This window comes from Salvelinus fontinalis, chromosome 15 (genome assembly GCF_029448725.1).
Source record: "Salvelinus fontinalis isolate EN_2023a chromosome 15, ASM2944872v1, whole genome shotgun sequence".
Classification (NCBI taxonomy): domain Eukaryota; kingdom Metazoa; phylum Chordata; class Actinopteri; order Salmoniformes; family Salmonidae; genus Salvelinus; species Salvelinus fontinalis.
In genome coordinates, this window is record NC_074679.1 from 22,435,155 (window position 1) to 22,456,954 (window position 21,800).

The following is a 21,800-nucleotide window of genomic DNA, read 5'->3' on the forward strand; positions in this document are numbered from 1 at the left end:
TGCTCACTGTGCTGCTACTACTACTGCTGCTACTACTACTGCTGCTACTACTACTGCTGCTACTACTACTGCTGCTACTACTACTGCTGCTACTACTACTGCTGCTACTACTACTGCTGCTACTACTACTGCTGCTGCTGCTCACTGTGATGCTACTACTACTACTCACTGTGCTGCTACTACTACTGCTGCTACTGCTGCTGCTCACTGTGCTGCTACTACTACTGCTGCTACTACTACTGCTGCTACTACTACTGCTCCTGCTGCTCACTGTGCTGCTACTGCTCCTGCTGCTCACTGTGCTGCTACTGCTCCTGCTGCTACTGTTCCTGCAGCTCACTGTGCTGTTGCTGCTGCTACTGCTCACTACTGCTGCTCACTGCTACAGCTGCTACTGTTTCTACTTCTGCTACTGCTGCTACTGCTGCTTCTGCCTGAGCTTGGCTTTGATCCACAATGATGCTTGTCCCCTGATTCCCCCTTGGCCACCCATCTAGACAGTATGCACATACACACACACACACACACATGCATCATGCATACACGCATTGCATACACATGTGCAGACACACACACATGCACACACAGGTGTGAAATTGTTTGCTGTTTCATGGAACACACATGGATTTGTTAATAAGAGTGGCAGTGTTCTTAATGTGTGGAGGCTCTGTGTTGCATATACACACTCACACCTCACCCAACAGCCACACGCCTGATTTATCTGAACCATCACTCACTGTTTTTTGTCCCAGAGCACCATGGATGCAGAGGGAGGGGCTGGAGGAGGACTATTATCTACTTAAAGACTACGTGTTTTTTTGAATTGTGTTTTTTTATCATAACCAAGAATTCTTTGATTACTCTCCCAGTTTTTTTTTTTTTAAGGCTGACCTGTTGTTGATTGAGGTCAGAGCATTATTTTACATTGCAGGTTGTTTCCAATCTTGTCTGACTGAAGAGGTTTTTCAGTTGCTCACACAGCGTTCTGACACGCTTCATGGAAATGATTCCCACTCCTCTCCTCTCTCTAATGGGTGGGAATGTGCAGCCGCTTGGAACTTGGGGGAATATTGGGAGGTTTCTAAAGTGGTGGAACATGCTTCACTGGAAGCCTCCCAACCGTGCTTTTTACTTTACAGTTCAAATGTAAAATGACAGTTATTCTACGGATGACTTGTATTGCCTTGATACAGAGGAAACATATCAGTGTTTTCATCCTGCCAAGCTTCTTGTAATATAGCCTAATTGTTTTGAGTGCCAAAGTTGTTAGCCAGGGACACATAACCAGAGTCATACATAAGGAAGGCTCTAAATAAAATAAAAAATTATTGGTAACAAAAATTTAGGAGCACCAGAAAAAAATATTTTTTCATTGAGTGAGATATGGCCTACGTGAATTCTATAATTACTTTTGAGGCGCATCTCCTAATCAAGATATCACTGTTCCTTCCTTTCTGTGCCGCCAAATGTTTGCATATATTGGTAAAGTTACCAGGTTATTAGTAGAGCTGCACAATATGCGCAAAACATCTAATTGCTATTTTTCAACCAAATATTGCGGTTTGACTTGCGATATAGAACAAAATGCTTGGGTGAACTGTTGGAATCATATCAATGGAATGGTGTTGTTTGGCATGAAAACAATTTAAAAATCCAGGTAGGAGTTTTGACAGGGTAGAAACCAAAGTGTTAGTCAGTGTTTTCCAGGGCAGCATAATCACATTTGATTAATGTTACAGAACATGCCATTGCACAAACAACATGCTGATCTACACCACCACTGGTAGCAATGAGCTAATGCTTGCATTAGAGCTATGTCATTTAGCTAGCAAGTTAGCGATTAGCATTAGCAATTAGCGTTATTTTATATGGAAGTCCAGAAAGGACATATGAATAAATTCCTTTGTTATGTCAAGATCACAACTTATTTATCTCATGATCACGACATAATAAAAGTTGTTTAGTCAAGATCACAAGATAAACTCTATAAATAGGAGTGTGGATGTATTGATGACAGATTGACAGTATGGCTGAGACAGCAGAGCCCACGGTGGATCAGCGCATACGTTTTTATTCATTGCTACATTAAGGGATGGTACATTTCATGCTAACATCATGCTTTAATTTGTGTTTGGAGCTCATTACCAGTTTATAAGTTAGAATGTTAGCAAGCTAAATGTCCCTTACCTTGAGCTAAAAGCTCATGGGGCATATAAGCACTCATGGGGCATTTAAACCCTGAACGATGCCTGACAGGCAGCACTGTCTCCCCGGCTGTGTGCCACCATTAAAACCACAGCCAATCGCATGCAAGAAACAATACAGCTAGTCGAGAGAGTGAGCTAGCTAGCTTTTTATCTGTGCTGGTTGTTAGCTTGCATAGCTAATATTTGTATAATTATAAGGGACACTTCATGTTTTATGGATAATGTTTACATTTACAGAGTGGGTGAGCTCCATTCCCGACAAGTTGATCATTCAATTCCAGCCTCAGTTTGATCACATTCATAGCAACCTCAAAGACTGACAAGTCAGGATGCTGCCTGTAGGCTGTCTGCAAGGTGCCTTACTTATGAAATCCTGATTTATCAGCCTCTGAGGCTACTATTGAATATGATCAGCCTACCAGGAATAGAGCTCACCCACTTTGGATTCTATGCATCTATAAAGCGCTAACAGCTAATGTGCCTACAATGAGTGTAACAGTATAACTTTACGTCGTCCCCTCGCCCCGACACGGGCGCGAACCAGGGACCCACTGCACACATCAACAACTGACACCCACGAAGCATCGTTACCCATCGCTCCACAAAAGCCGCGGCCCTTGCAGAGCAAGGGGAAACCCTACTTAAGTCTCAGAGCAAGTGACGTAACTGATTGAAATGCTACTAGCGCGCACCCGCTAACTAGCTAGCCATTTCACATCCGTTACACTCACCCCCCTTTCGACCTCCTCCTTTTCCGCAGCAACCAGTGATCCGGGTCAACAGCATCAATGTAACAGTATAACTTTAGTACGTCCCCTCGCCCCGACACGGGCGCGAACCAGGGACCCTCTGCACACATCAACAGTCACCCATGAAGCGTCGTTACCCATCGCTCCACAAAAGCCGCGGCCCTTGCAGAGCAAGGGGAAACCCTACTTAAGTCTCAGAGCAAGTGACGTAACTGATTGAAATGCTACTAGCGCGCACCCGCTAACTAGCTAGCCATTTCACATCCGTTACATGAGCTTTACCTATGAAACAGCCTACAAGGAAGCATCCTGACATCAGCCTCTGAGGCTGAAATTGAATCTGATCAGCCTGTCAGGAATGGAGCTTACCCACTGTAAATTGTAATATTATCCACAAAACATGAAGTGTCCCTCATAATTATATATCAGTTATGGAAGCTAACAACCAGCATAGATAACATGCTAGATATCTAGCTAACAAGACTAGCTAGCTCACAAGACTAGCCAAATTAGCTGCGTTGTTCTCTGCATGCGATTGGCTGTTGTCTTGGGGGCGGAACGCAGCCTGGGAGAACAGGCTGCCTGTCAGGCATCGTTCAGGGATTAAATGGCACCGCATTGCGATCAACTCAGCCACAGGGCTCCTTGATGAAGTGGTTATCGTGTATCTGAACAAATTAATGGATGATGCGTGATACTTTTGATTATCTCGTGATCTCGACAAAACAACTTTTGTTATGTAGTGATCATGAGATAAATAAGTTGTGATCTTGACATAAAGAGGGAACTATTTTTTAAATTCATATGTCCTCTCTAGACTTCCGTATGAATTGACTGCATGCTGAGGGAATAAACAACGTGGAGGAACTGTGTGCTGCCTGCTTGAGTGAAAGGGTCTGGGCTTGGTGTGCGTTGCCAGGGAACTGCAAACAAGCAGTGTGTTGCGGCGAAATAGTGTTACTCGGTACATTTTATCTTGAATTTTATTTTAGCCGCACTGGTGCACTCAAAATAAAACTCCAGGTTGCATGTAATATTTTGTTGCATATGCAACCAAATTGGTCGCACTTTAGAGCGACCTGAGAGCATAATTCCCAAACGGATATGTGGAGGGAGAGAGTTTTGCCACCCAGGGAGAAGTCTGTGGGTTTGGCGAACTCGACATGGATATGCTTTTTGCATCATTGTCCTGGACATGTCCCTTGATTGAATTACTTGGTGCCAGGCAGGCAGGAGCAGCCTTGGTGTATATGCAGCAGGGGAACATTCTGTACCTAGCTTAGAGTCATTAGAGACAAACCCAAAGACAGAGGGAGGGGACAACCATAAAAATAGAATCACTCATTTCTTTTCTATGGGGACAAAGTTACCACTCACATTGTATATTAGCTGTGCTAGGGAATACTCTGCTACAATTTTAAAATCAACAGAAGCCACACATTTACTGATTGCAGTCAATAGGTTCTTCCTCCATCTCTCTCCTGATCTCTTTCCCTTGCTCCCTCTCTCCGTTGGATGGCGTGAGTAGAGGAAGCGGCAGCGTCCAAGGTGGAGGAGAGAGGCGTGTGTCAGAGGAGAGTGGACGGCCACCCCAGCTGGAGTCAATATTTGTTTTAGGAATCTCAATAACAGGCCACAGTCATCTGCATCTCTGATAATGGACAGCCATATGGCTCTGTTGACCCAGTGGACTAGGGTTCTCTCTCGCTCTCTATTTCCCCCTCTCTCTCTTTCCTTTTCTCTCACCTCTCTTCTGTCTCGCTCTCTCCCCCCTCTTTCTCTTTCCTCTCTCTCTCGTTGTCCTCCCCCATCTCTCTCTCTACTATAAATGCAGCATGCAACAATTTCATTGATTTTACTTAGTTACAGTTCATATGAGGAAATCGGTTAATTAAAATAAATTCATTAGGACCTAATCTATGGATTTCATATGACTGGGAATACAGATATGCATCTTTTGCTCAAATATATATTTTTAAAAGGACTCGCAATGGGCCTCAGGATCTCCTCATGGTATTTTTGTGCATTCAAGGAGGCAGCTTATGGTAGAGAAATTAACATAAGATTCTCTGGCAACAGCTCTGGTGGACATTCCCGCAGTCAGCATGCCAATTGAACACTCCCTCAAAACTTGAGACATCTGTAGCATTGTGTTGTGACAAAATTGCACATTTTAGAGTGGCCTTTTATTGTTCCCAGCACAAGGTGCACCTGTGTAATGATCATTCTGTTTAGTCAGCTTCTTGATAATCCTCACCTGCCAGGTGGATGGATTATCTTGGCATTGGAGAAAAGCTCACTAACATGGATGTAAACAAATTTGTGCACAGCATTTGAGAGAAATAAGGTTTTTGTGCATATGGAACATTTCTGGGTTCTTTTATTTCAGCTCATGAAACATGAGATCAACACCTTACATGTTGCGTTTATATTTTTGTTCAATGTACCTTCATAAAACCCGTTATATGACCTGCACGTTGTGCTGTGACCTCGGTTGCCATGGCAACCCAGCCTGTCCTGGTTGAGTCAGCTACATCTGGAGGCAGGGAGAAGATGACAGTGCAGCCTCACTGGCATCCTCACCCACAGCTCAAGTGATCTTAACCCATGTTCGTGTGTTGCCTGTATTCCATGGGTTTAAGCTTTATGGTTTCAGGAGACGGTTCTCTCTCCCGCTCTTTCTGTCATCCTCCCTCTCTTCCTCCCTCCCTCCGTGTGGTGAGCAGCTTGCCTGTCCTCAGGCTGCCCTAGGCTCAGGTGCCTGTCAGCCTCAGTTTGAAACGGCTCCCTTTCAGCTATTCGTCATGCCTGCCTCAACCCCTGCTGTGCCAGCATGTGCCCAGTCCGTTCCATCTTAGCGCATCCAGTCCATTTTAGCCAACCAAACTTAGTCCAGCACACCGCATACACATTCCCAGTAAAACAATCTCAGCACAGGCAGCAGTCCCTTAATGAGAGGGGAATGGCCCAGTGGCTTCCTGGAGTGGGGGCTATAGTAAAGGCCTGTTTGGGTCCATTCTTGACTGGCAGTTTGTTAGGTGCAGTCATCAAGAAGGCAGAATGAGACCGCTAGCATAGTTAGTGTGGCAGGCATTTTGATCCCTTTCTGTTATTCTCAATGTTCTAACCTGACTGACTGACTATCCATCCAGCACCAGGCTCCCAGATTGCTCTACCTGCTTGGCACTCTGAATTTCAAATGTCTCCAATTTTCCCCCTGTCGGGTAGGAGGAACGGAGAGAGGGATGGATGTCTGAAAGTGTCTGTCTGCCTCCAGCAGGTGTTCTGTTCGAGCACCCAGGAATGGGGCCCGGCAAGGGGAGAGTCACGCCTGTAGTGTGTGTTTATTTGGTGACTGCTTTCCCATTTGTGGCTGTGTTGCCAGGCTGATTGTCCTCTGCCTGCTACAGTGGTCTGGTTATTACTACTCCTCTGTCCACTGATGCTGCCTTTGTCTCGGTCTTTCTTATGTAGCTTCTTCATGTGTTGATGTTTTGTCTCAATTTACTTTTTCCATTGAGGGATTTTATTAGTTTCATTGGGCTTTAAGTCAGCCTTTTTCTATGTCTCTTCCTCTGTGGTTTTCCTTAACCCTGGCCCAGCTATGAGGAGCGTGCGCTTTACCTGGAGGCCATCGTGCAGAACCACCGGGAGGTCATGACCTTTGAGGACTTTGCCTCGCAGGTCTTCTCCCCTTCAACCAGCTACTACCCAATGAGTGGGACAGGTCAGAATCCTACTCTGCTCCTCCACTTCCTCCTCTACTCCACAGCAGCACACCTGTTAGCCCTCTTCAGGCCCCTCCATCTCTGTGTCCTGGTCCTTGTCTCCTCACACCCACACTCTGATGAATATCAAAGGCAGCAGGGCCAAGCTCTCTCCACACTGTCTGAGCAGCAGCATCAAAGACTTTACCGTGGCTCAACAACTTAGTCAGACCCTGCTCCTTGTCTCTCCGTGTTCTGTTTCATCTCACCCCCTCCTCTGTTTTTATCTCCCCCTCTCATTTAATTAGCCTGTCAGAAATATACATGATGTGACATGATTGAATGTCGGTTAAACCCGGTGTATGTGATCAGTCCTCTTATCAGACCGTCCATACCTGTACCAGAGATATGCAGTCTGCTTAACACTGGGTTCACACTGCTGTCCCCCAGAGGTCAGGAAGAGGGGAGACTGAGGGGGACTTCATTAAACAATGTCTCCTCTTCCTGCCCTGGCTTGGCCTAGATCTGATGGGTCTATAACAACAACAACAACACCGCTAACATCCAATCAGTACAGCAATGCTCTCATACAATTGGAAATCTGTGTTCTTTTATTGTCATAACTGGAAATTGAATCTGTTATTGTGTGTGTCTTGGCTACGTGCGTACGAACATGTCTCTGTGTGTGTATACGTGCGTGTATGTTGTGTCTGTACGTGTGAGTATGTGTGTGTGTGTGTTGTCCAGATTTCAGCGAGCAGCCCCAGAAGGCAGGGTTGATAAGCAGACTGACAGAGGCAGGAGGTAGTCTGCTCTATTAACGTAATTACAGTCAACTCCCTTTACTGCAGAGGTGTAAAAAAAGTTTTTAAAAAGACCTCAATTGACCTTTCATCAACCATAATACTAAACAGGGAGTATTCTGTAGGGAGAGGGGAACAGGGAGAGAGGGGAACAGGGAGTATTCTGTAGGGAGAGGGGAACAGGGAGAGAGGGGAACAGGGAGTATTCTGTAGGGAGAGGGGAACAGGGAGAGAGGGGAACAGGGAGAGAGGGGAACAGGGAGTATTCTGTAGGGAGAGGGGAACAGGGAGTATTCTGTAGGGAGAGGGGAACAGGGAGTATTCTGTAGGGAGTGGGAAACAGGGAGTATTCTGTAGGGAGAGGGGAACAGGGAGTATTCTGTAGGGAGAGGGGGACAGGGAGAGAGGGGAACAGGGAGTATTCTGTAGGGAGAGGGGAACAGGGAGTATTCTGTAGGGAGAGGGGAACAGGGAGAGAGGGGATGAGAGAAAGGGGAGAGAGAGGAAATGGGAAAGAAAATATTGTAATTACCCAGTGTGGGGCATTAATCTGTTCTCTGCTGGTGTGTGTTATTTCTGCATTGGGCTTTTTTGTAGTGGAGCAGGAGAAGGATAGCTGGTTGGGCTGACTCCTCTTTGTGATTATGGGATCATAGGTTAGTCTGGCCAGACAATAAATTATTATTTTCTCTTATTGTTAAATGAGGATTGGTTTCACAGCGTGGTGCATCAGCTGTGTTTGATGAGAGTAGACATAACAACAAGACTTACTTTAATCACCCTCTTTAATCCTGTGGAAATTAATTTGGAACATCTATACAAATTGATGAATATACAAATAGTAGGGCAAACATTATTTTTGGGCTATTGCTTATGTCTGTTTGTAAAAGTGTGTGGGGTGACCGAGTGAGTGAAGACGTGTTATTTTGTCCACCGTGGGTTTGGAATCAGCTGGTCCTCTACATCAACTGTTTCTAGCCACAGCACCACACCACAGAGATGTAGGGCAATTTCAGGAATCACTCTAGGTCTGCATGCAGACTTCACCTGGCAATCTTCTAAACAAGGGGGAGGTTAAAAAATCCTAGTACACACAGATACAGGTGCTCACAGCTTCTTCCAGTGATAAGCCAGGCATTTTTCTGAGAAGTGGTTCTTTTTTATTTTGTCTTTTTTGTCAACATGTTTTCCTGTATTTACAGCGGCCGTGTGGATAGTGTACAATACATTTATGTTCATGTACATTCTCTAATATATAGTCTGTTTATGTCCTGTGTATGGTTATATTTACATTTACATTTAAGTCATTTAGCAGACGCTCTTATCCAGAGCGACTTACAAATTGGTGCATTCACCTTATGACATCCAGTGGAACAGCCACTTTACAATAGTGCATCTAGATCATTTTAAGGGGGGGGGGCAGAAGGATTGCTTTATCCTAGGTATTCCTTGAAGAGGTGGGGTTTCAGGTGTCTCCGGAAGGTGGTTATATGCATCAACACATGGCCACTGATATATAATCACAGAAGGCTGCTTAGTTTTGTCCCTTTGTTGTGTCTGTGACCTCAGACTTAAAAAGCTGCTCTCATTGTTACCCTTCTCAGATGTGCTGGTGTCTAGTAATACAGTGATTGTCTGTTGCCCTCCCATGTGTCTTTGTCGTGCCTGTGTCTCATGTTCCATATGCTGCTGCAGTGTGAGTGTGTGTGCTTGTCAATACCCCTGCTTAGGTTCATTGCTCCACTAATATGTCATCCATGACGTGCAGCGTGCCGGCGTTGGCCGGGGATGGTTTGGGACATGGAGTACCCTTGGGCCAAGCTGGACTGTAAGACTTCTGCCTGTTTCCTCTACTATGCATGATGCCCATTGCCCACCCTCCACCTTAACCTGACCTTCACCTTTGACCCCACAGCTACACCATCTCAGTGACCATCAATCATACTAACCTGCACCTCGACCCCGGACACTTCTAATATCCCACTTCCTACTGCATGAGTCATCTCTAACCTACAGTAGATTACCCCCATCCTCACCGCTGTGGCCCTGCAGTGTGACTGGAGCGTTTGCTCTGTGTGTCTACTGTCTGAGTTGTTTATGTGGTTTGAGTGTTTGTTCACACTGACATATTGACATGTTGAAGTTTCTTCTTTTGGGCTGGGGGGTTGGACTCAGTCGGGGTCTCAAATTACTGTAGAGAGTAAGAATAGCAGATTACACAAGGTGCAATTTGGAAATGTGGTTGTGCATCAGCAGTTTGTCAGTCACTCAACTAGCCATTTCAGTAAAAAATGTTTAGATTGGTAAGTTATTATAGCGGCTTAGTAAACTTAGGAATCATGATCGAATTACCGGCCTAGGGCCCCCATTTCAATTTTGTTAGTCAGTCTCACTCAGATATCATATTAAAACCTGCAAACATTTCTCTCCACCCTATGGAAAAATGTGTAGAATTGCAGGAAATTAGCTGTAAAATAGCAAATTGTCCTGTCTGCCCCATGGAATGAGTAGAATTGCATGAAATGAGTTCTAATATTGTAACATTTTCTCTACGCACCATGGGAAAATGTGTAGAATTGCACGATTTAACTCTAAAATGTAGAAATGTTCTTTCCACTGTCAAGAGGAGGGCTGCTTAAATATTGTGCTTGCAATTTGCTGGTGGGGGGGTACCCAATTGTCATACTTGAGTGAAAGTAAAGATACCTTAACAGAAAATGACAAGTGAAAGTCAGCCAGTAAAATACTTCTTGAGTAAAAGTCTAAAAGTATTTGGTTTTAAATATACTTTTTTTTAATATATATATATTTTACCAATTAAAATGTATTTTTGATACTTAAGTATCAAAAGTAAAAGTATAAATCATATCAAATTCATTATATTAAGCCAATCAGACAAAGATTTTTTGTTTTCTTAATTTACGGATAGCCAGGGGCACACCCAGACATAATTTACAAACAAAGCATTTGTGTTTAGTAATAGTCCACCATATCAGAGGAAGTAGGGATTACCTTGATAAGTGTGTGAATGGGACCATTTTCTTGTCCTGCTAAGTATTCAAAATGTGATGAGTACTTTTGGGTGTCAGGGAAAATGTATGGAGTAAAAAGTACATCATTTTCTTTAGGAATGTAGTGGAGTAAGTGTAAAAGTTGTAAAAAATATAAATTGTGAAGTACAGATGCCTAAAAACACTACTTAAGTAAAAATACTTTAAAGTACTACTTAAGTACTTTACACCACTGTGCACGTTGGTACGCAGACCCACGAGCAACTGCGGCCCCTCCCATGAGTTCAGTTTTTTTGTGGCCCCCACCCCCATCAAAGATGCCCATCCCTGGGTTAAATGAACGTAGCTATAAGAGCCAAGTCAACAATGAGTGAGATTCTCGCTCTTCAAATCTTTCAATGGATCCAGACAGTCTGTGGTACTGAAGAGCTCTCAACAACCCCCCCAGACAGGCCTCTTTCTATCACCCTAAACCACTCTGTCTAGAGACAACAGCTCTTCACCTGCTCAGGATACCGCTACAGCTTCATCTGATGGCAACAGAAGACCCTCTAACTTTTACTATGTGTCAGAGAGTGTCAACTAGTCAAGGAGCTGCCAGGCACACTGGTTTAAATGACTGTTGATGGCTACTCTACTGTGGAGCAGACTGTTGTCACAACTCTGGAGATACCTGTGCCTGTGTTGGTGTTGCACACAATTTTGTATATAATGTTTTGTTACATTTTACTGGTCTCTTTATCTCATGGTGTTGAACTGGTTGAGAAGCGTTTCTGATAATCCAGTCTGTTCCTGCTCTATGATCCGTCCAACATATACACATTTTATAATAAGCAGTCATACCAACCTATGTGATGTCAAGTTACAGAAATAATTTACCCCTTTGAATATTAGCTAGGCAGATTTTTAAGGGCATGGAACAAACTCAAACCAACTTTCAAGAGGCCCTGTAGCTTTCTGAAAATTGTCCCTGTCTCTTAACATATAAAATGCTTTATGTCTTGTATGACTTTGATCCTCACAGTGATAATAACCAACATACCACCACACAGGCTTTCTGAATGTCGCAGTCATCTCCCTTCCCTAGTCCCTCCCTGACTGACTGTCTACAGCAGGGCTCTGTGACCTTGTCTTAATGTGACGCTCTACTGTCTGTTTTTCTTTTAGATGAAACAATGTTAAAGGTGTCATTGCGGTAATTGAAGAAGGTAAGCCCCGAGCACCGACCAGAAGCTCGTGTGTCACCCCAAGGCCTCGCTCTCCCGTTCACTCATCCTCTCTGGTTTCTCCTTTATTTGGTACTAACACGCTTTATTTACCCACCTACCTACCACTTTATGAAGGACGGTTGATATAACGCTGTATGGGGTGGTGGTATAACGCTGTATGGGGTGGTGATATAACGCTGTATGGGCTGGTGATATAACGTTTTATGGGGTGGTGATATAACGTTTTATGGGGTGGTGATATAACGCTGTATGGGCTGGTGGTATAACGCTGTATGGGCTGGTGATTTAACGCTGTATGGGCTGGTGATTTAACGCTGTATGGGCTGGTGATATAACGTTTTATGGGGTGGTGATATAACGCTGTATGGGCTGGTGATATAACGCTGTATGGGCTGGTGATATAACGCTGTATGGGCTGGTGATATAACGTTTTATGGGGTGGTGATATAACGCTGTATGGGCTGGTGGTATAACGCTGTGTGGGCTGGTGGTATAACGCTGTATGGGCTGGTGGTATAACGCTGTGTGGGCTGGTGGTATAACGCTGTATGGGCTGGTGGTATAACGCTGTGTGGGCTGGTGGTATAACGCTGTGTGGGCTGGTGATATAACGCTGTATGGGCTGGTGGTATAACCCTGTGTGGGCTGGTGGTATAACGCTGTATGGGCTGGTGATATAACGCTGTATGGGCTGGTGGTATAACCCTGTGTGGGCTGGTGGTATAACGCTGTATGGGCTGGTGGTATAACGCTGTATGGGCTGGTGGTATAACGCTGTGTGGGCTGGTGATATAACGCTGTATGGGCTGGTGGTATAACCCTGTGTGGGCTGGTGGTATAACGCTGTATGGGCTGGTGATATAACGCTGTATGGGCTGGTGATATAACGCTGTATGGGCTGGTGATATAACGCTGTATGGGCTGGTGGTATAACCCTGTGTGGGCTGGTGATATAACGCTGTATGGGCTGGTGATATAACGCTGTATGGGCTGGTGGTATAACCCTGTGTGGGCTGGTGATATAACGCTGTATGGGCTGGTGATATAACGCTGTGTGGGCTGGTGGTATAACCCTGTGTGGGCTGGTGATATAACGCTGTATGGGCTGGTGATATAACGCTGTATGGGCTGGTGGTATAACCCTGTGTGGGCTGGTGATATAACGCTGTATGGGCTGGTGATATAACGCTGTGTGGGCTGGTGATATAACGCTGTATGGGCTGGTGATATAACGCTGTATGGGCTGGTGGTATAACCCTGTGTGGGCTGGTGGTATAACGCTGTATGGGCTGGTGATATAACGCTGTATGGGCTGGTGATATAACGCTGTATGGGCTGGTGATATAACGCTGTATGGGCTGGTGATATAACGCTGTATGGGGTGGTGATATAACGCTGTATGGGCTGGTGATTTAACGCTGTATGGGCTGGTGATATAACGCTGTATGGGGTGGTGATATAACGCTGTATGGGCTGGTGATTTAACGCTGTATGGGCTGGTGATATAACGCTGTATGGGCTGGTGATTTAACGCTGTATGGGCTGGTGATATAACGCTGTATGGGCTGGTGATATAACGCTGTATGGGGTGGTGATATAACGCTGTATGGGCTGGTGATTTAACGCTGTATGGGCTGGTGGTATAACGCTGTATGGGCTGGTGGTATAACGCTGTATGGGCTGGTGATTTAACGCTGTATGGGCTGGTGATTTAACGCTGTATGGGCTGGTGATTTAACGCTGTATGGGCTGGTGATATAACGTTTTATGGGGTGGTGATATAACGCTGTATGGGCTGGTGATTTAACGCTGTATGGGCTGGTGGTATAACGCTGTATGGGCTTGTGGTATAACGCTGTATGGGCTGGTGGTATAACGCTGTGTGGGCTGGTGATATAACGCTGTATGGGGTGGTGGTATAACGCTGTGTGGGCTGGTGGTATAACGCTGTGTGGGCTGGTGATATAACGCTGTATGGGCTGGTGATATAACGCTGTATGGGCTGGGGATTTAACGCTGTATGGGCTGGTGATATAACGTTTTATGGGGTGGTGATATAACGCTGTATGGGCTGGTGATTTAACGCTGTGTGGGCTGGTGATTTAACGCTGTATGGGCTGGTGATATAACGTTTTATGGGGTGGTGATATAACGCTGTATGGGCTGGTGATTTAACGCTGTATGGGCTGGTGGTATAACGCTGTATGGGCTTGTGGTATAACGCTGTATGGGCTGGTGGTATAACGCTGTGTGGGCTGGTGATATAACGCTGTATGGGGTGGTGGTATAACGCTGTATGGGCTGGTGATTTAACGCTGTATGGGCTGGTGATATAACGTTTTATGGGGTGGTGATATAACGCTGTATGGGCTGGTGGTATAACGCTGTGTGGGCTGGTGATTTAACGCTGTATGGGCTGGTGATATAACGCTGTATGGGCTGGTGGTATAACGCTGTACGGGGTGGTGGTATAAGCTGTATGGGCTGGTGGTATAAGCTGTATGGGCTGGTGGTATAAGCTGTATGGGCTGGTGGTATAAGCTGTATGGGCTGGTGGTATAAGCTGTATGGGCTGGTGGTATAAGCTGTGTGGGCTGGTGGTATAAGCTGTGTGGGCTGGTGGTATAAGCTGTATGGGCTGGTGGTATAAGCTGTATGGGCTGGTGGTATAAGCTGTATGGGCTGGTGATTTAACGCTGTATGGGGTGGTGATTTAACGCTGTACGGGGTGGCGATATAAAGCTGTACGGGCTGGTGATATAACGCTGTATGGGCTGGAGATATAGCGCTGTATGGGCTGGAGATATAGCGCTGTATGGGCTGGTGGTATAACGCTGTTTGGGCTTGTGATTTAACGCTGTATGGGCTGGTGATATAACGCTGTATGGGGTGGTGATATAACGCTGTATGGGGTGGTGATTTAACGCTGTATGGGGTGGTGATTTAACGCTGTATGGGCTGGTGATTTAACGCTGTGTGGGCTGGTGATTTAACGCTGTGTGGGCTGGTGATTTAACGCTGTGTGGGCTGGTGGTATAACGCTGTATGGGCTGGTGATTTAACGCTGTATGGGCTGGTGATTTAACGCTGTATGGGGTGGTGATTTAACGCGGTACGGGGTGGCGGTTTAACGCTGTATGGGCTGGTGGTATAACGCTGTATGGGGTGGTGATTTAACGCTGTATGGGGTGGCGATTTAACGCTGTACGGGGTGGCGATATAAAGCTGTACGGGCTGGTGATATAACTCTGTATGGGCTGGTGATTTAACGCTGTATGGGGTGGTGATATAACGCTGTATGGGCTTGTGGTATAATGCTGTATGGGCTGGTGGTATAACGCTGTGTGGGCTGGTGATATAACGCTGTATGGGGTGGTGGTATAACGCTGTATGGGGTGGTGGTATAACGCTGTATGGGGTGGTGATATAACGCTGTATGGGCTGGTGATTTAACGCTGTATGGGCTGGTGGTATAACGCTGTATGGGCTGGTGGTATAACGCTGTATGGGCTGGTGGTATAACGCTGTATGGGCTTGTGGTATAACGCTGTATGGGCTGGTGGTATAACGCTGTATGGGCTGGTGATATAACGCTGTATGGGCTGGTGGTATAACGCTGTATGGGCTTGTGGTATAATGCTGTATGGGCTGGTGGTATAACGCTGTATGGGCTGGTGGTATAAGCTGTATGGGCTGGTGGTATAAGCTGTATGGGCTGGTGGTATAAGCTGTATGGGCTGGTGGTATAAGCTGTATGGGCTGGTGATATAACGCTGTATGGGCTGGTGGTATAACGCTGTATGGGCTGGTGGTATAAGCTGTATGGGCTGGTGATTTAACACTGTATGGGGTGGTGATTTAACGCTGTACGGGGTGGTGATATAACGCTGTATGGGCTGGTGGTATAACGCTGTTTGGGCTGGTGGTATAATGCTGTATGGGCTGGTGGTATAACGCTGTTTGGGCTGGTGGTATAAAGCTGTACGGGCTGGTGATATAACGCTGTATGGGCTGGTGATATAACGCTGTATGGGCTGGTGGTATAACGCTGTGTGGGCTGGTGGTATAATGCTGTATGAGCTGGTGATATAACGCTGTATGGGGTGGTGATTTAACGCTGTATGGGGTGGTGATTTAACGCTGTATGGGCTGGTGATTTAACGCTGTGTGGGCTGGTGGTATAACGCTGTATGGGGTGGCAAATGGGGTGGTAATTGCGAGTGATGCTGCACGGTTCGGACAATTAGCACCCGCCTAAGTAGCAGCATGAGCAATATGGACACACTTCTTTCTGCTTGTGCTTCTGCATGTCACGCCACGCGCCTTTGTCTTTATCTCCCCAGCGGTATCTTCCTTTATCTTTGTCCTTTTTTCTCCTCTTCACTCCTGTCCGAGTGTGGCTGTTGGCCTGGGGCAGAGTGTGACATTAACACCTGCCGTACTGGAAGAAAACGGCTTTGTCATTGAAGCTTTGTTTGAATTGCTGCAGGGGACCAATGGGGATGAGGCCCATTTACTCCCTTTTGTTTTTTTCACCGTCTCGATCTCTCTCTCTATCCCCTCTGTCTCCCCTCCCCTCTGTCTCCTCTCCCTTCTCTCTATCTTTTTCTCCCCTCTCTCGCCCTTCTCTCTCTTTATCTCTCTCGTTCTCTCTCTTTATCTCTCTCGTTCTCTCACCTCACACTCTGAGTATGAAAGGATCTCAAATGAGAGGCAGGGTGTGCAGGTCTCTGCCACACCATGGCCTCTGTCAGTCTAGCTGTTTAGGGGGAGCTCAGAGTAGAATGAACTTGCGTTATGATTTACCAGCCAGGCACCGCCAACTCAAGTTTTGGGAGATGTTGTTTCACCCTAGTAACTAATTGTGAATGTTTAATTTTAATATTCAACTTAAATTTGTGTAATTTCCACATATGATATCATATATGCAACCCAAAGTGTTGCAATTTAAAACATGTGTATTGTCATTGTTTAGTGGGTATTGTACCGAGCCCTCTGTCGATAGACGTGTCTGTTGCATGGGTGGGTGCTAGGCAGCATACTGGGGGAGTTAGTAAATATAAGGTCTGTGTGGGCCTTTATCTGAGAGGGTTATCTGTGGCCCAGCGGCCCACTCCCCAGCTACCCTGCCCTGCCCCTCTCCGTCACGCCACTACTATAGGAGAGGGTGGGGCTTGTCAGGGCCAGTGGGGAAGTTGTTTGTTCTCGTGGTGGAATAGTCGAAGTGCAAAGTAGTGGAATTCTGGAGTTAGACTGTGCTTGTAGGGTTGGACTTGGGTTTGCCCTGCCCACACGTTTACTCACAGCCCTCCTCTGTTCTATTCATATGCATAATGAAGATAAACAAACACACACACACACAGCCTTAACCCTACCCTCCCCCTCAATGAGTGGAAGTCAGCGATGCTTGTGTCCACTGGGCTGGGTGTCTGTTACTGCAGCCATCTGCTGTCCCTTTTAGCTATAGGAACTTGAGATGCTTCAGAGAAAGAAAATAAGCAACCATGTGCCATCTTGAAAATAAGCAACCAGGTGTCATCTTAACATAGTAGGAAAGTTTTTTTAAACTCGATGCATCGCAAAGATGGGTTGGGGAGGAGAGAGGAGGGAGTGTGCACAAAATATATTTGCTCTTTCTGGCTTTTCCTCCTCACTTATCACTGCTAGCAGCCTCTTATCATTGATTGTTTCTTTGGGATCCACAATGTTTAACAAAGGACACCCTCCATATGTTCATGACATGCCTGTCCAGGTTAACATGATATTCCGTTTTTTTCTGTTACAGTACATTTCAAGTGTTGAAAAATCTATCCTCTTTATGCGTTCACATTGAATCTGAATGTGTATGCTGCTTGATCTAGTCCCATACGTGTCACTTTTAAAACTGTGATGAACTCAAGGGTCAAGTGGATCAATCTGTACACCTGTTCTGTTTTTGGTATTATAAATTTGACCGTAGAGTGAGTAAGCAGTTTGGGGTGCCAGGGGTGCGTTCACGTGCATGGCAGTCAGAGCATGTTGGAGTATGCCACGTCTTAACAGCTCCATGGAAGCCTGCCACGTCTCACCACTTCTCTCTATCTCTCCCCCTCTATCCCCTCTTTATCCCTCCCTCGCTTTCATTCTCTCTCTCTCTGTCTCTCTCTCTGTCTCCCCCCCCCCAGGCTCTCTCAGTGGCAGCACGAGTGCTGAGCTCAGTGTTTCCGCAGGAACGGACCATGTGGACCAGGTCTCTCCCACGATGCCCCGTGCCACAAAGAACAGAGTTTCCGGAAAACTCCGCCGATCAGCCAGCGCCATAAGCAAATCCTCCAACTGAGATCTCTTGCCCAACCCACCCTCAAAACCTCCCGTTTGGCCTTCACTACCGGTCCTGTTTTAAACCGTCATACTGACCCCTTATGACTGCAGTTTGGGGGTGTGCTTTGTTTGTTTTGTTTTGTGTGTGTCGTTTAAACCTTTAACTGGAGCATATTGCACATTTTAATTTGTGGCAATTATTGATTCTTTGATACATTTCCAGATGTTTTGCTGTTGAACTGCATATTTGAGATGAAGCTATTGAAGTTTTTTCCAATGTGGCTGCACTTTGTTTTGGAAGAATCAAAGCTTCTTTTTAATTTATGACTGATAAATAGCACTACTCAGTACAGTGATAAAACGAGGTATGTATAGCCAGGGACTGGAGTGAAAGATCATGTTAGGAGACTTGAAGTTGACCTATCATGAACATTTCAATATTGTTTTTCCATGCCATAGCTGTTGAGCTGGTAGTTGACACTGCTGTAGAGGACAACTCTAAGAGGCTGAAATGCTAGAGAAATGGGAGACTGTCTTAGATTGTATTCTTGCGAAGAGAAGCAGCCGCGCATATATAGTTAATATATACTGTAATAAAACATTTCTTATCGTCCATATGCATTTTGATATGTCTGCCTTTTTGGTTTTCTCATTGACCCCCCCCCCCCCTTGTGATCCTGCTGTGTGAAACACTGATGATAGTCTTGCAATGCTGTTGACAGGATAGGATGATATTTTTTAGGGTGGTGTGTTGTTGTTTGGTTTGTTATTTGTCCTGGGTCTTGAGCCATGGAAGCCTGTCTGTCTGCCTGGGTCATACTCATCCTCTTGTTGTGAGAGGAGAAAGGACTGCGTCATAGGAGGTGCTGCTCTAGCATAATGCTGCACCGTACCACACACTTCCTGGTTACGGAGTGCTGTGAGTGTGTGCAGTAGGAGTCTGTTTTTAATAGTTATGAACCTGGAATGGACAATCAATGATGTCTTTCCAACAAGAGGTGAATAAAAGCTTGTTTTTGTTTTTCTATCTCTCTAATGTCCTTTTTAAATGGATTCCGATGGATTTTGTCGTGCTTTGATATATGCAACTCTGCTGGAAATGAGAAAATACTGCATTTGTAATTGTTTAGTGATGTTACCCTGTTTAACCTGGGTTCATAACCTGTAATCCAATAAGTTCCATCTGTCTCTTCCTCTGCTATAATTTTCTTGTTGTCTTGTAAAGCTACAAATATGACATTCCAATGTCCCTCCAGATGATATTTTCCACTCACTGTCATTGAACACTGGCATTGAATGTTTTTTTCTCTTTATTCTTGGATGTAAATTGCTTTAGATTTTATTTGATGTGTTTGTTTCAGTGTGTGAGAGCATGCAAAGTCATATTTGAAGACATATTTTGCTGTTGTGTTGTATAATGTATACATGTGCTGTTTAGAGGAAGACGTCGCCGGAGCCTCAGGTGAATCTTAACTCCATGCACTGTGTGTGTGTGTGTTTCTGAAGGAGCTTATTGCAGTGCCTGTGTAATATCTGTCCACCAATATCCATTCCTAGACCCCACCACTGTTAGACATAATTTGATTTATTTAGTTTTTCTTCATTCCAAGAAGCAAAACGTGGACAGCTAGCTTTGCCTTCCTGTCTCACATCTCTGTTAACTAGAGGGAGAGTGTTTCCCCCCCCCCCCCCCCCCCCCCCCACACACATTTGACTGTAAAGGTTGTTCTAGTCCTCACAAGCGTTTTATATGAACAGATTGACTGGGTTTGCCCCACTTTGTTTAGTCTATTTGAGGAGGTGCTCTTTTCTCTCGGAATTGGAAACAAATGCCACCTCCTCTTTCCCATGATGCACCATGAGTAACCTCATGAGGCCGGTGAGGGTTTGGGAGTTAGAGGCATACCAGCGCTGAGCTCTGGCGACACTCCTAGCAATAGGCAGGTTGGCTCTGTGCTACCCACGCCCCCTCCTCCTCCCACCCAAACCTGCCGCTTTAGGTTGCCATGGAAGCCAGGTGTTACATACACATGATGGAGGGCTGCAACACTGTCCGTCTGTTGCACTACTTTACCTTACCCGTACATCTCCATTTCCTTTCATTTTGTTCTCTCGTTTTTTTGTGTCTTTCTTTCCCAAGCACTGATTAATAACATAGGAGGCACGAATGTCGAGTTTGTTCAGAGAGAATGAAGTCCGTTTTTTGCATTTGAAGAATGTATGCAAATACTGACCTGAGTCAGATCAATGGTCTCACTTTCCCAATAGCCACTGTAAAGAACTACCCAGATCTTTTTACTGATCTTCTTATGGAGTTTAGATTGTAGATTTGATGTTGTGGATGGGATCCCTGTTATATATGGGAGAATATGGGCCTACGGTGTTTGGACCAGGGTAAGGATTGTGTCTTACTCAGACTGGTTCAACTCATGTAAAGCAACAGATTTAGTGTCAATTCTAGATTTTGGTTCAGGAATCCTGTACATTGTGTCAAATTGAGGGCTCCAGTCCTTATGAATATACATATATTAATGCCTGTAATATAATCTTTGTATAAGAGGAAGAGGACGATTTCATCATTACTTGTTAACATATCAAACTGTTTTTAATGGCAGAAGTCATGCTATCTTTATTAGAAATGTGAAAATCGAAAATATTTCATTAAATCAATTTGAAATTCTCCATGTTCTCTGTGTGTTGTTTGTTTGGGTCTATTGATTTGAATAGCAGTGGAGCAGAAGTAGATTTCCTTTAAAACTGTCGTTACAGAGATGGGAATGGCTTCTATCGGGGGAGCCCCTTTCGGATTCGGTTTACCCCCTATTCCGATAAGCTCCAGCCGCGCACCGTTCGAGCGAGATCCAGCCGACCCGTCTGACCTAGTGGCCCTACATTGGTGTTCCGGTGCGGGGAGTGACCCACCCAGGCAGTGATGCATGAGGTGACGGTCATCCCGCAACGCACCGGCTCCAAGAGACACAATTTCTAAAACCCTGTCTTCACAAATACCTCCCCAAATACCTTATAGTAACGCTAGCCTAATATAGCAGGCCTAGAAAGACACCTAAGCGGAGTTCTCACTTCTGTTTTTCGGGGGTTTTGATGGGGTGGGGGGTGACATAATGGTGCTGTTGTTTTTTACCCTGGCCCAGCAGCAGCAGCAGGGGTAACCTGACCCCCTCCCATCTGTCCCCCTGCTGCTCCAGGAGGGGAGGAGGCTGGGATAATGGGAACTTACCGGAAGGTACAAGTGCAAAGTCTACAGCACCTACATTACTTCTGCCCTGGCTGGTAGGATGGCTAAAGACTTAAGACGAGCAGTTGACGATAATTGGCGCCGCGTGCGTGCGTGCACCTGCCCATCTTGCCTGAACCTGTTCCTCTGGGTCACATAAAACTCCTGCATTTGTCTACATTATGTGATTGAATATTCGCAAGTTATGAAAGCAGAAGAAGTAGGAAATGGGTATGTGTTATGTGAGAAGAGTCTATTTTCACATTGTCACATGTCAAAGTTCCACATATATCCTGTCTGTTTCTTCTCATTAGCAGGAAGTGTGTTTTACACCATAGTCAAGTAGAGGAGACTGACTGCTCCCTAGAAGCCTGTCCTCATCAGTGAACTACATGACAGCATCCACAGTCATGACCCAACAATGATCATTAACCCCTCGTGGGCTGGCTGAAGCCACACAAATGCTTCTGAAAGTTCTTTCTCTCTTGTCATGGGGAGTGAATGTGATCCTGGCTGTTCAGAGGCTTAGCCTACACTGTCAGACAGCCATTTAAAAGGG

General features: G+C 45.4%; 1 protein-coding gene across 7 annotated transcripts in view; it reads left to right on the forward strand.

Annotated features, from left to right (window-relative positions):
- LOC129811546 (ral GTPase-activating protein subunit alpha-2-like) overlaps nt 1-20,686 on the forward strand; it is a 197,779-nt gene extending 177,093 nt beyond the window's left edge. For 3 of the 7 annotated variants that reach the window (XM_055862941.1, XM_055862945.1, XM_055862944.1), the window contains one exon: nt 6,559-7,581. In XM_055862941.1, the coding sequence (XP_055718916.1) occupies nt 6,559-6,889 (331 nt within the window). In that variant the 3' untranslated portion in view covers nt 6,890-7,581. Of the gene's footprint in view, nt 1-6,558; nt 7,582-9,234; nt 11,686-17,870 lie in introns of those variants that run through there. The other 4 variants (XM_055862943.1, XR_008752897.1, XM_055862946.1 and 1 more) reach the window with 4 other exon arrangements.
- The last annotated feature ends 1,114 nt before the right edge of the window (nt 20,687-21,800 follow it).